Consider the following 15770-nt stretch of genomic DNA (forward strand, 5'->3'; position numbering starts at 1 on the left):
AGGTTTGAGGTAAATAAAAGCAACTATCAACCAACTAAAGAGGGAATTGGTGAAAACAATTAAAGTGTATTTTTATAAAAAAATTATGTTAACAAGTCGACTTACGAGTTAATAAGCCAAGTTTGGAAAATCTCAACCTTGGCTTGTTAACTTGTTATACTTAACAAGCTTTATTTCAAGTTTGATCATGAGCCAATTTATTTTTAACCGAGCTCGAACGGTTTACGAGCCAGTTTGGCTTGGTGTCACCCCTAATGCTAGACTTTAAATGGTAAAAATTGGATCAGGTAATGACTTTTTCGTAATACTTAATTTCATTATGCTTTTCATAGAAATGGGTAAATGGCGTATAGTGAACTGTGGAACGATTGTGTGGACTATTTATTTTCATGGTTTTGTTGGTCATACATGAGATGAGAGTATAAATGGGACCCAGAACCAGACAACTTCCAAGTTTCTAGAGATGAATCCTATAACTAGAAAAGCATTGCTTGGCTTTACATTTGTCAAAGCCATTTACAGCCTGAACTAGAATATTGTGTATTTCCATCAATCTTGGGTTCAAGTTTGAGTTTATATCCAGATTTTGATCCATACGTGAGGACACAACATAAAATTGGTGGGTGGAATGAGCTGAAAAGGGACAAAAGATCAGTTGATTAGGTGATTATTGTTAAGTCGTGGAGTCTAATTAATGCCTTATGCAGAGTCAACATACAAATGATTAAGGGTTAGTTTGGGGATTTTACACTTGTATTTCGGTTGTCCTAGTTTTCTCTTTATATTTGAGGGCATCATCATTAGGGTTATGATCGAAGATCGTGAGTTGCGGAAGAGAGGTTAAAGAAAAACACTCGAGTGTGTGTAATTTTTCTTGAAAATTACTTTATTATCATAGTGAATTATTGTAGCGACGGAAGACAAGACGTAATCACCTTAATTAGAGCATCCAATTTCTAACAATTAAAAGTTCCACATGATCCAACGATGTTCATTCTCATGCTTTCTTTCATTTTCTTCTATTTGTTAGCTAGGATGAGCCTCTTGTGGATGCTAGAGTGAAATTCTTTAATGACTCATGGGTGTACAGGGGTTTACATTCCTTAAAGCTGCCTCAAATTTGCAGAGAAATTTTCCTCAGAGATCCCAAGCTAAGAGAGAGTTCAGCAATCGTTAGAAGCATAAAACTTGTTTTGGTGTTCTAATCAAGTATTTGTGCACGGAGTGATACTAATATGTTGCTGCTTTGAAACTTTCTTCTTCTCCTGGTATTAATTGAAGCTTCATAGCAGGTTACAATGGCCGGCATAAAGCGACGCGGTAAGAAAAAGGGTACCTGGGATACGTTCATTTCTACTTCTCCCTTACATGCAGATTGGCTACGATTTCGCCGGAAGGAAGTGCGACGGGAATAAAGTGTTGCAGAACATGACAAATCCACTGAAACAAAAATAGAAAAGGTTGTTCTGGTGAAGATCTTCAGAACAAAAAATGAATCCGATACATCTTCCCTGACATTAGCCACATGCCTCAACTGCTTCTTCCTTGAAGTAGTACCAGAGGTATCTAGCTTATTTTGAATCGAGGAATATAAGGTTTTGGATCATCTTCTTCACTGTTGTTTATTCCGCTAGGAGAACCAGACATGAAGAGGAACAGTCAGAGCGACAAAGCAGTTATGATCGATCCCGTTCAACTTATGGTTCGTGTATTTGTCATCAAAAAGAGCCAAATGCGAAAAAGATATGAAAGATTGATTTACTTTTCTTCAACTATTTCATCGAGGGGAGTCTTTAAAAGATGAGACAGGCAAGGCAAAACACCAAATTAAATAATGAAACGTGGTTTTTCCTTGTTTTCTGCTACCAAGCAGTGTTGCTGCACGCTTATGCACCCGTGTTTGTACCTAAGTAGGTATTGCTTTTAACCAATTTCTTTTCTCTGGGCACTAATTTTGTCAAACTTTTCACTGACATTTTTGCTTGATTTGAGGTTCTGCGACAAAACCCAGAAGACACTTGGACCTCTCTTCAGTTTTCTGCTTTACAAGGTGGCTTCTCTGCGTTTAAGTGGGTTTTCCTTACTTGCTGATATTGGTATTTTAACTCCGATAATTGATAAGATTCAATTGCCATTACAGACGACATTGCTTCAGAGAGAAGCAGAAATCTTCCTTTGAATGGCACAAATGGGATCGATCTGTAATAATTTGGACACTGACCAGTACTAATCACTTCTGTTGATGAATATTAACTTTAATAATTTGGACGATGACGCCCTGCATTCATCAGCAGGCCAGTTTCAGGGCTTACACTGCAGAAGGAACAATGAAGGATAGAAGGTAGACCCACAGAGCGTTAATGGAACATCTGATGACTTCGAAAGAAAGTTGAGTGGTGCCAGTGGTTCTTTTAGGGTTTCCCGTCTTTTAACTGTTCCATCACTTTCTCCGTGTTGATCTAAACGCCATCAGAAGGCCAGAGTTGCTCCTGCAAAAGGTTTATTTCTTTGAAAGGGGAAAAGTACTTCTTTAGTACTTGAGACTGCTTTTCTTTTCCTTGTTCTTCAGTCAATGCCTTTTACCATGGGATTGAGGTAAAATGATAGGCATTTCTTCCCAGTGGGTATTGCAGAGTTGATTCTCTGGAATCTCCTGATTGGTTTTGGAAATATTTAACAATTTCTTCAGTGTAAAATTATTATTTTTCTTCCTGTCAATGTTTATCAAAGAGTAAAAAATAAAATTCGAGGATAATTTTTTTTAAAAATAAAAAAATAGAGAGAAGTAAATGGTGTTCCTCCTCTGGTAATCAGGATGGAAGGGAGAGAGGACTCCCTGGTTCGAACAAGAGGATTGAAGATGTGAAATCAGCAAGGAATGGTACAGATTGACATAAACAGTCGTAAGTTGGATGCACTTGAATTAATTCATAAATACATATTATAAGCATGCATTGGATTGGAGGCATCAAAAACAAAAAATCAGATGAGAATCTTCCATCCTATCCAATTATACTCTTATTTTTTGGTTCTCTGAAATCTTCATCCCCTACACATTCCTGGCCACTCTAGGTTTCACAAGCAGCAATTCTGGAAGCAGATATGGAACAGAACCCAACTTCACTTGCACTCTTTCTGGCAGAAAATAATTGCAGGGACTCTTTACAATGAGCTATGGCTCCTTGGATTGAGCTCTCCACCTCCGAATTGAAACTACTGCTTCTCTTGAGCATGTGTACCCCATTTGAACTTCCACTCGAGAAAGAAGAAGAAGAGCTCGATGATGATGAAGAAGAGGAAGATTTAGCTGCCAAGTTCCGTTTAATGATACATGAGAAAGACCTCCTGTGACTCCCATTGTTTTCAGCACTTTCTTCTTGAATATTTTTCAAAACAGTTGGGCTTGCTTGGTACCTTTCCCTGTGAATCTGCCCAAATGGGTTCCTCTTTGCCGCCTTGATGTAATTGTTGAGAGATTCCGTAGCCCTGGAAGCAGGTAACTCCTCTTTGATTTTTGCTGCATCAGTACTAGACTCATCCGAACACCCGGATTTGGTGAAGAAGTATTTCAGGTAAGAACGAGATGCTCTGAGCTTGTGGCTCAATGAAGACTGCTTGATTAGCTTGAGCTTCTTCGACCATGACTCCTTGGGATGGTTGATGAAACTTGAATCATCAGGTCCACATTCGTAGACATACTCATCTGGGTTGAGCTCTCGGCTGACTGGACAAGAATCGGCCCGAGAGATGTTGCAAGATTCATATGGAGTGGTGGTGGCACTGACGTAGCTCTGTTCCAAGGAGTCTACATTTTGTTCGTAAGAAGAGCTTGGGTTCTGGAGGAGCTTCTGGACCATCTGTAAACGTGGGGGCAGATGTAGAGGAAGGAGCTTCCCTTTGTAGAAGAGTTCATCGGCAGGAGAGGTGGTGGGTTCTCTTTCTGGTACATTTGATGACATCTGGAATTCGAAGTCTCTTGACGGGGGCGAGTAACAGAAGAAAGAGCTTGAACTGACATCCATTTCTATGTACTCTTCCTCTACCTGGTCACAAGAAAGAAGATCTCTGGTCATCTCATGTAGCTCTCTTTCCTTCTGTGTTGATGGTGTTGGAGAGATGGGGTTGAGACAAGGGAGGGAAGGGAGAGCATCCTTTAAAGTGGGAAGGAGGCAAATCAGAAAATAGTAAATAAACAAAAGGAAAATGTAAGACTATCAGAAATCGGAAAGCAGAGCAGTAACAGAATTCAGAAAATTATGGGGGAGTTTTTCTATGAGGCCATCATCTACTGTTCATGTGATCCATATCTTTTTTTTTTTTTTTCTACTGTGTCGTTTCATTTTCTTTTCTCCTTGCACCCAGTTTCTCTGACTCTTCTCTGAAATACTTTTATTTTTACCCAGCCGACTTGTTTTCTCTTTAGTATTGTTAAATTCATACTACTCAAAGCATGCCAGCAGTTGGGGAGGATATTAACTTCTTTTGATGCATCCCCTCAAGAAAAATCTAGGGGAGTATAAAACAAAGTTAGATTTGGTCAGAACAGCATTGATTACTGACTTCTATCCACTCACTATCATACAGCAGTCAAGACAGGCCCCAGCACTTTCTAAATGTTACAAGCTGCTCAGTGAGGTGGATTGGTGTCTCTGTCATCATCACTGTTCATTGGCAAAGGAGAACAACAGAATATATGTACAACAGATGTGGTGCACCAGTAAATCCCTTTGGATGAAAGCTGACAAGCAATCTATTTGATTCCCAAAAGAAAGACCCACCAAACTAGTAAGAGAAACAAATCTCTAAGTTAGTTCTCTTCTTCAAAAGAGGACAGGAGAAACTGTTAAGTTGTGAGTCTAATAGCTGCTCTTAGGGTTATCATCGAGGATCATCAGTTGTTGTAGAGAGAGGTTAAACACTTTGAGTGTGTGTGATTTATCTTGTAAACTACTTCATCATCATAGTGAATAGCGAAAGACAGAATATAGTCTCTCTTGGAATCGAACCTGTATAAATCTTGTGTTTTTCGTATTTGATTATTTATTTTTCTGCGATAGCAAAAGATGAACCTTCTCTAAGTCACTGCAACTCTTCTTCATAACCCAGCTCACATCTCAAAACTCGATAAACTATAAGAATGATTATAATACTTCAAATCTATAGACTGCTGCCAACTTTGACAGTAACCAAGCTTCTCAGCTTTTAGTTTATGCATATTTAATACAAAACATACTGGAATAAGATGAAGAAAGAAGAACTCTCCAAGGGGTCTCATTCACTTTATCATTTATTTTCTTCTTACTAAGTTACTGGATTCCTGGCATTGCCTTTTAACTTGTTGTTCCAATTGTTTATCCTCTTCTTTCTTTGACTTGTCTAAAGTGAGAGAAGGGGTGAGGGATCTATTTGTGGATGTTAAACATTTTATTTTACTTCACTGTGGCTGTTGCCTTCCGACATCTGTTTGTGGGTAACACTGGAGCCTAAAAAAATGCAGAGCTCGAGGCTTTCTCTGCCCTCCCAACGCTCTCACCTTTTCAAGATGTGAAAAATAAGGATCTTCTTGTATAAACATTTCTTCTTGCTGGGTATTTTCCTAGTTTGGTTTCTTTGATTAAGGAATTGAGAGTCACTGCTTGTTAGCACTAGTCAATATTCATAACGTAGCAGTAACGAAAATTTAAATGCTGATTTACCCTTTCGAGGTCGAATCTCAGCCATTTTTAACTACGCCAAAGGTGATTTTTATATTGGAAAAGACCAGAGTCTGCTATCACCTAATGCTGATAAAAGTAGCCAATGAGTTGGTAGTGATCATGGAGGGCTGCAACTGCAAGCAGCTTCTGCATATACAGAATTTCAGTGTGTAGCAAACCCATCAACAGTCCCCACCGAGAGATCCAGCAAAAGCTAAAGATCTGAAAGTTTGGCTGTACCGGTCGGAGACAACGAAGACCGGAAGTGGACAAGGCTTTATACCAGTCGCTCTTACTGGAGTAGAGGTCACTGTTGGTATGGCTTTGGGGGTGTTAATCCCACTTGGTTTTGTTTCTCATCATGAAAACATGGAAGCCCTGTGACAATGATGATGCTCTTCAAGATGGCAAACAATACCCAGATGCCTTAACTAGAAACCTTTTTCTTCAAAAGAGTGATATTTATCAGAGAATCACATAAAAGTTGTGGCTTGCATAAGATGGGTCATTTTTAATAGACCAGAACATAATTCGTTTTCTTTTTTCTCTCTTGACAGCATTGTGCTCCCTTTGTTGATTTCTGGCTGTAAGAAGACGAGAAGAGATAATCAGTCAGTTTCTCCAACATGGGGAAAGGCAGAAAAATAACCTAATATTATTTCAGGCTCAACTCAGGACACTTGAGATCCAATTATTGGATTACTAAGAGACTGATGTTATATAAAGATGCTGTTTCTTAGGTGTAAAGTATAGTCAATTCTAATGCTGGTCCCAGCACTAGAAATCTGATTTTACTCTAGATCTCATGGACCAAGCAGGACAAGGAAAAGAGAAAAAAGAAAAAAGAATCAGATGGGTTCTCTAAATTTTCTTGCAAGTATCATTACAACCATTAGTCTTGACAATCCTCCTGTCCTACATAGTCTGACTTGGGTTACTCAACTCATGATACAGAGAAAAAGTAATCAACATTTTCTACAAGCTAGTGTTGGATGCAGAAGAAGAGACTGGACGATGGTACCCAGCAATCTTATAATTACATTCTGAGTTCAAAAACTTTACATTCAATTCACAAATTTAAAGAGAACTGTTACACTTCTTCAAAAATCTACCTAAGAAAGGCAGTTACATACAGCTTAAATCTATCATACTGATGAAAACCTTTCGGTTGTTTGGTGATGTGTAATTCCCGTTTTTAACATCAGAACAAAGAGAACCAAAACTATTTATTTGTGGTAGGTGCACCGGATGTCAATTCCTGTTCAAGCTCATCAAACTCCCAGCCTCCTATCTCATCGGCTGTATAATCTCTGCTCACAGTCCCAAACTCTGACTCTAACTTCGCCAGTTCGGCTGCAGGATTTAAGGATTGCTCAGCACTGGCAGGTGCAGTTGCCTTAGGAGAGACTGTCTCAATGTTGTGCTTGGAAGTAGGAGTTTCTTGAGACTTCATCGTAATATCTCCTATGGCAGGAGTCTCAATTTGCAATGTTGGTCTTTCAATTGCATCAAATCCATTTCTAATTTCTGCAACAGCATTAAATAGTTCTTTAATTCGAGAATCATCCTTCCTGCATTGATGCAGGATGTTTTAGAATTTTTTGAGAAGGATGAATGCATAAATCAGACATTCACACAACAAAAAGGAAAGACTTTGATTCAAGAAATGACCTGGGAACATTCCCATGGAGAGCATAAAACTGCTCTTGCATGTTGTCAACAACGCCAAACGTAGTTACAATCTGAAAAAATTGAAATCATATACATCATTTATAGAAAAAGAAATAACAAATAACCATTTCTATAAAAGAATAAAACAAAAGTCAGAACTGAAATGTCCAGACAGAGATATCATTTACCTTTGCCTCGTTTTTCAGATAATCCTCTTCAAGATGTGTCCTTTGGTTTGAAATCTCATCATCGCTAATGGAGTTCATGTCTGACCTGTAAAACGATATCCACTTTCGATTTATTCAAATGAACGATTGGAACACCTATTGATTCTAACAACTGATTGCAGACTTGATCATTCAAACTTTTCAATTTGGTGAGGAGCACATTGTTTTGTGTATAGCTTTAAGCAAATATTGGACAGGTAATATGAGTTTCTGGATCCACCAATAAAACATCCCAAACGTAGATATATTCACCAAAAAAGTTAATTGAAAATTTACATTTACCTATTATTCAAATTCCTCAGATCATCCATAAGTTTCCTGATAGTGCTAACGAAAGGGCCCAACTCTTCCTATAAGAGGAGGGACAGCATACAGAAACAGAAAAGTTTGAGTGAGACAACACATCATCTTCTTTGTGATTCAAAGATTTTCAAAATATTATAATTAATAATGGAAAAGAGAATACCCTATATGCAGAAAGGTGATCAATGACCAGATCAGCAAAATAGTTCTCACACTTATCCAACTCTTTGCTGAAACATGAAAAGAAACTCTAGATCAAAGAATTTTATCAAGTCCATACAACAAAATATTTATCAAGCAGAAAGGAAAGAAGCTCAAGCTACAAATGAACTACAAAGACAAGAAGCAAATTCAGCATAAGAACACAATATGCAGCATTAACTGGCTTCTACCTAAGAAGAATTCAGACACATCAGATGTCACTAAGGCCCTCGAAGTACCATGGTACTTACTTGATCTGCGTATCTTTCCGTTTTGTATGAGCAGATTGAAGCACCCGTGTAAGAAATTGATCCATGTATGGACAACATCAGCCTCTATCTTACATGAAGCTACAGATCTTGAAAGTTCGTCTTCCTGAAATTGGAAAAAACAGGTTCATGGCTATTATGATTAGTCACTAGAATGGGACACGAAAGTTAAAGAGTGAGCAGTATTCACACCTTTGTTTTGAAGTGTGATACAATTTGATTGCTTGCTACATCAAATTGTTCTCGCTCCTCACGTGTATTATGAAGGCGTGCAAGAGCTGCAGCCAAGGAGATATATACCTGCATCTCGGCTCAAAAAGTAAGTATGTGTGCATCAAATGAATGGACACGCCTTTTCACAGAACACTGAACAAGAGGAGGGAGAGAAGGCACTATCATGGAGCCCTTAAAACAGATGAGTTAATGCAATAAATAAGCTAAGCAGATCTTTTTCTTTGTGTAGCTAGAGTGGAAAAAATTTTGTACTGGTGTCTCAAATACAAGAATATGATACAGGCTCTACTTGGCATGTTTCAAGAAAACTCACATCTCTTACAATCAGTGCCAACCTATAAAAATGGATGAGCATACAAGTGAAATTGCTCAAATTTTATCTCTGTTACTGATACAATAGCTGATGCAATACTGCCCATCAAATAATGCTAATTGGGTCTCTAGCATATAATTTTAACTTTGATATGGGTAATTGACCCTTGCGTCTCCAACTTTGGATTACTTTCAATCACTGATTGATGTGGGATCCTTAAGAGGTCTGACATACACCTATCTTGCCTTAACATATTGATTCGACTTTTTCTGATGTTGGAAACTGGTGAAAATTGATAATACATATGTATATGCATCTGTACATCTAACAATTAAGATAAAAAGTAACATTTTTTTTAATGTTGATGAACAGTAACAAGCCATAATACCTTCTTTAGCTCGGCTTCAAGGGTGTCTCTTTGTTTCTCAAGTACTGAAATCTCAGATGCTATTTCCTGTAAAATTATCTCTCAACATCAGCCACTGTCACGTCTTTTTTTTACATGTACATCACGTAAAACTGATTTTTCATCTTTGATGTTTAAATAAAAAAAATAACATCCAGCTATCATAGCAGGTGAAGATCTAACCTTCTCAACTTCCCTAACTTCATTAGCTTTAGCCACACGGAAGTTTAAGTGCCTCTTCATTTTGGGTCCTGTTGAAAGATTAATGTAAATGATGAAAAAGTTAAAAGACCAGCCCTACAAATGGAGGCAGCTGCATGGTATCGATAAAGCAGGCAACATCTTCTGTGGGAAGTGAAACAAAGTTCAAAAGAACTTTTAATTCCTATTGCAAATGGACTGAAGTCGCTCAAGACAGCAATTAGAAATTATTTAACTAATTAATTATTCTAATAAATGACTAAATGCAACAAGTGTGGGTATGGTAATTCCTTAACAAGACCTGTGATCTGAAATTCGTCTCTCTGCCTTTGAGGTGGAGTTAGCAAGTGATTCTGCCAAAACCTTCAGCTTATTAACCTGCATATTATTGTTGACACCTTTCAAAAAACAAATATCTACAAGAACAAGAAACATATTACTAGAATATCACTCTTAATTACAGGCAGTAATTATCATATTTATAAGAAGAAAAGGCAGCGATTCAAAATTTGAACTCAACAGATAAGTTTCATCGAGCCCAACACAATGCAACAAAGTACAAGTCTGTCATATCACAACATTTCCCAGTCATTGTTTTGATCTTTTTTGAGGATAGAAAATTTCCCAGTTATTCTTTCCTTTATCTTTTCAGAGGAGACCATTACTACCTTAAGAGAGAGTTTTACAAGATCTTAAAGTCATAATCAACATGCAAAATTAGGAAAAGTGAAGATGATTCATCTTCATTAAAGCAAACCATAATATTCCGCATAAGGTTTGGAGAGAGAGAGAGAGAGAGAGAGAGAGAGAGAGAGAGAGGACCTTCTGAGAATGAACCTCTGGAGAGTCTCCAATAGTAATAAATTTCTTATTCAACAAAAGGGCTTCCAACCTGGAACACAACCGAACTTCTGCTAGGGCTTCCTTTAAATCCTAAAGATTCAAGTATAAACATCTTGTGTTAGGTTTATAATAAAATTCTGAAACATGGATAATGAAGGTTTTACATAGACTGATAAATGAACATGTCACAGGCCTGCATAGGTATACAAAGCATTTGAAAGACCACGTGTACAGGCAATAGGTTTAATCTTGGATGGTATTTTCTGAGAGGAATTGACAAGTTATAAATTTTTTTACAAAAGATAAATAAAATAGCCAGACTCAAAATCCAAGAACAAACTGCAGCATTTGCACTGTTCACAAAAAAAAGGGAAAATAGCAAATTTGATAAGTGGAACAAGATTATACATGTAATGCATTAATAACCTGACAAGAATACATGCAAGCATCAGAAAAACCATTTGCACAAAAGAGAGGCTTGTTTCACTTCAAAGAACCCACAATGTAGTGAAGCCAGAAGAGGCATATGCCACAAAAAAGTCCATATATAATGTACTTTGAACCAGGCATAGCTGGCTTATTTAACAGCTAAAGTCAATTCAGTTAGCCCTTATTCCAATTGATTGAAGAAGCCTCCTTTATGTGCATCATCATTTTCCCATTTGGCTCATGGAGGAATATTATTATCCAAGTCAAGAGAGTACATCGGTTAAATAAACACAGTCGATTTGGTAATTGTGTAATGTCTGATCCATGATTTAACCCACCAGACACAGTCAGAATGAACTGTATCATGCTTTCAAAATCAACTTCACAGTAGAAAATGATGCAAACTGTTCCATCAGATCTTTCCTCCCAATAAAGCAATCATATTACATGCCAAATCATCCTTCATTGGAAAGATTGGGAGAATGAATTCCAATGATAAAATCCCAGAGGTCAGATTCATATCTTCTGGAGAAAGAGGCATTATCACAGTGTCAAAATGTAAAATAAGAAGGGAAAAGAGAAGAAATTGAAGGAGAAAAGAAGGGAGAAGCAAAAGAGAGAAGGAGACTTTTTGGGAGAAGTCTCGTTGGGGGCCGAGCTCAACCCCCCATCTATTTAATAAGTGAATTTGAGAAAATTAGAAATATGCCCCTTACATACTTAAATGACTTAAATCCTTATATCTCCCATTCTACATAACAAAAATACATGAAATTAAGTCTAGAGACATAATAAAAGATGTAGAATAAGATGGTGAGGAAATCAGGAACATCTGTTTATGAAAATGACCAAAATACCCTTCAGTAGCTTTTCTAACTCTCAGGCTAGGCACTTTCTGGCAGAACCTGTGCTGAATTATCCTTATAGACTTGTGGTGGCAGAATCAGTGCCTGATTATTCTTTTTATATATTTTTTATTTAGAATGTTGATTACATACAACACACTTTACCTCCTGTGAGACTTGAACCCAAGTTCTCAAACTAGAAACCCTCCAATGTGACCATTGAACCAAAGGCCCAATCCATTTCTTTCCATATAGCCTACTTATAGATTTCATAAGCCTTTCTCTAAATTATTTCTCCATTTTACCTGTCTTTTCTAAATATTCCTACTCTAAAATTAGTTAAAAATTTTAGCAGTAAGTGATGTATTTAGCAAGACAATGTCAGCCAACACCCACACCCACACCCCTTTGAGGAACAGTAATCCACCAGCTACACGACATTCATCATACCTCTAATGCTGCAGGTGTTGGTTTCTCCACTCCTTTTTCTTGACCTTCACTCATAGGCACTTGTTTTGCTTTTATTTCTTCAAGTTTTTGGCTCAATGTTGAGACTTCAGCATCTATTCTGCGACCAAAATACATTTCACAAAACAAAAGATGAAAAGCAATCAATTGGACCGTGTTGAACTCACTAAAACCCAGGCTTTGTTTCTAGTTGCTCAATGCAAATATAAATTTAACTTAAGGACACAATTAGAAAGAAGGAAATGAAAAAATAATAATAAGACCATAAAACTACAAGCACAACAATTATCCATATCAGAAAAAAAGTCTGAGAAACTGAATCAAGCAGGAAAAAACATTTATTATTTGAGATTTAGAAAACAAAGATGTGATGCCAGGATCCTCAGTGTTCTGATCCATTTGGATCCTTGTAATGTAACTAGGGCAGGCACCCTGGCAGCTTCTTGATCGAAACGACCATACTCTATCATCCCACATTTAGACACATGTCCTGACTCACGGGAAGGCTGTCCAAATAGCACCATATAGTCCAATTAAATTTGGCAGCTAGAAAAAGTTTGAAGGCCTCGTCCCATCACATTCAAAGCAAAATGAATTACTTCTGAGACACTTGCAATAAATCCTCCCAATCCCACATTGAAAATCGAAAGATGATTTTTAAAGTATGATGTAGAGATTTTTTTCACCTTACCGGGTGTGGAGAAAACTCATCAAATTTAATTAGGATCTCTACTGGGAGAACAAGCAATCTGACATTATTAGCAGATAAGTGACAAAATTGCTAAACTTGTTTCTTATTTTACAAGCAAACTTTACTAAGCAAGAAGAAATACAATGGAGACACAAGAAATGAAATACCAAAGAAATCGCTTTTAAATTACATTAAAATAAGATAATAGTTATTGATGATAAACCTGAATTAAGCAAGAAGAAAATACAAGGGGGACACAAGAAGAAAAAACTTAAAAGTAACTACTTTTAGATTGCATTAAAATGTGATAAACTTTTGTGAACTTGGATAAGGTGGATGTCAAATGGAACAATGCAAATATGACAAGTAGTAATGGAAATAAGAGAAAAACTGAGGATGGAGAAACTAAAATCCACTCATGTGCTTACACAACATAAAAGTAGAATATTTTACTATGAAGATACAACTGAAATATGCTTTTTCTCATTCTCCTAAAAAAGTTGTCATAAGTTGAAAGATAACGTGCCACAAGAAACCCAACAAAAGCAGGAGTCTCGTTAAAAAGAACATTACTATTCAAACATTCAAACAAATAACATCAGATAGTTCCTAGGATATGGAGCCAGAATATCTATCATGTCAAATTTACTGATCTTTCCCCACAGTAGTGGGACAGGACTTCTTGAGGCTGCATGTGGATTTTGTTGCATAACTCAAAATGGCCCCTATCAAGGTACTCCGAATCAACATCAAGATTTTTTCGTCAAATGGTGTAGCAAATCAACATCAAGATGTCAACATAACAGCCTTAAATAGTGATATTTATGAGTTGATATGAACTAGTCTGTTACTTTGTATAGAGACTGCCATAACTAACATGGGATTACATTGGCATGTTTTGAGTTAAATACATATTGGCCGGTAGACTTGAAAATATAATGACAACAAACCATGCCCTTGGCAGTTCTTTTCCTTGAACTAAGCATCAAGCAACTTATCAGAGTAAGTCTCTTTAATGATATGCAGTACATCAGATTAGTCCTGATACCGAATCAACATCTTCAGCATGAATTTAAGAGAAACAAACCAATACAATGAAATGAATCTCATGGCCCCTCAAAATTAGCATTTCAGAGACTTAATTCTTTCTTTACTGTCAGCAATTTGTAGTTTTTCTGCCAAGTCTAGTTCTGCTCTCAAAAACCAAAAACATAGGTTTCATGTGTCCTGACTTATGTGATCCACCAAGTAGGGATCAACCATCACAGCCCCTGGATCTAATCAAACATAGAGATGCCATGAAAATATCTACTAAAGATGCAAGATCAATTTCACAATCCGAAATAAGATGTTTGTAAACTACCTTATTCTAGCAACTTACATACAAGTCAGTCTTTGTATTATTGTATGAACCTCAAATTGAGGCCAATGAAAGAAATTCTCACTATTCCAGAGTTATATTTAAAAAAAAAAAAAATTGTAGTAAGTTAGAGGAATTCCTCTCCTTCTGTCTTCTAATTTGGTCCATCCTGAAAGTAATGTTCTTTTTCAATGAAACCTGTGTAACGTAGCATCCAATGATTTCTTGTGAAGCACCAGAAAATCCAAAAGCTGCTATGTTTGAAAGATGGGGACATCTTAACCATGCTCAGTTTGCATGATATCTATGAAAGCATAGTTTTTACATTCAAAAAAAAAAAAAAACATATGATGTCATCCAAACCGAGCTCACCAAGCAGCAATCGGTGGATTCCTTGTACACAACACTTCAGAAGTGAAAACATACGGCGAAAGGGGCGAAATCATTACCATGTGATCTTGCAAAATCTTGGCTCCTTCGGCAACAACTTGACCAATGGAATCAGCTGTAAGTACCCAACCAATACAACCCGAAAAAACTAGTCGATTAAGGTGCGCAAAACCAAGTCTTAACACAGACCACAAACACTAACACCCACCCCACCAAATGCAAATGCAAAACCCGTGCCAAACATGAAAACGTGCGGGGGTTCGAACGCGGGACGTGAGACAAACCTGCTCTGATACCATGTAAGTACCTAACCAATACAACCCGAAAAGACTAGTCGATTGGTCAAAAACAAAAGAAAGAATACGATTAATCAAATAAGTGGCAGTATGAAGGGTTTCCCCCCAAAATTCAGAAGGGACAAAGGCATGGAGTAGTAAAGAGCGAGCGGTTTCAATAAGATGACGATGTTTGCGTTCTGCAACACCATTCTGCTGAGGCGTATAAGGACAAGACAACTGATGAATAGTACCCTCAGACTTAAGAAAATCATTCAATAAATATGACATATATTCACCACCCGAATCAGAGCGAAAAAATTTAATGTGAATGAAAAAATGGGTTCTCACCATAGCACAAAATTGAACATAAATAGAAAAAAAGTCTGATTTTCAATGCATAAGAAATATCCAAGAGAAACGAGTAAAATCATCGACAAGCAATGCATAATAGCGGGCCCCACCTTTAGTGGATACAGATGCAGGTCCCCAAACATCGGAATGAACAAGATGAAAAGGAGAAGAAGTAACAGAATGACTTATTGTAAAAGGTAAATGACATTGCTTGCCAAGATTACAACTAACACAATCACCAATAGTGGAAAAATTAATAGTAGAATCTAACATATTATTTGTGATCATAAACTTTAAACGAGAAGCAGAAACATGTCCCAAACGAGAATGTCATAAGTAAAAAGGATTATTTATAGAAAGCAAATCATGCAACAAGGATTGAATTGAAAGACTAGACGCCTGCAAAGGTACTTGCAAATTCAAGTCATTAAGCAAGTAAAGACCACCTTCTCTATGGCTTATCCCAATCTGCCTCCCGGACTTGCGATCCTGTATAAGACAATGATCAGAAGCAAAGGCAATAATAAGACCTAAATCAGTAAGTTTGCCAATTGAAAGAAAGTTAACAGCTAAATGGGGAACATGGAAAACATC

At 37.1% G+C, this 15770-nt stretch overlaps 1 protein-coding gene across 1 annotated transcript; it reads right to left on the reverse strand.

Moving 5' to 3' along the window:
* Positions 1–2906: 2906 nt before the first annotated feature.
* Positions 2907–4151, reverse strand: LOC137966690 (probable membrane-associated kinase regulator 4). Its single transcript, XM_068813377.1, has one exon. The coding sequence runs from the start codon at positions 4071–4073 to the stop codon at positions 3069–3071; it is 1005 nt and encodes a 334-aa protein (XP_068669478.1). The 5' UTR covers positions 4074–4151; the 3' UTR covers positions 2907–3068.
* Positions 4152–15770: the final 11619 nt, after the last annotated feature.

This window comes from Aristolochia californica, unplaced genomic scaffold (assembly GCF_029961685.1).
Source record: "Aristolochia californica isolate CCGP_79_NKW_82.1479 unplaced genomic scaffold, dmAriCali1.0.hap1 SCAF_5, whole genome shotgun sequence".
In the NCBI taxonomy this organism is placed as follows: domain Eukaryota; kingdom Viridiplantae; phylum Streptophyta; class Magnoliopsida; order Piperales; family Aristolochiaceae; genus Aristolochia; species Aristolochia californica.

Bases quoted from the DNA above. Each gene is read 5' to 3' on its own strand.
- LOC137966690 (XM_068813377.1), bottom strand. From the start codon at position 4,073: ATGACCAGAGATCTTCTTTCTTGTGACCAGGTAGAGGAAGAGTACATA.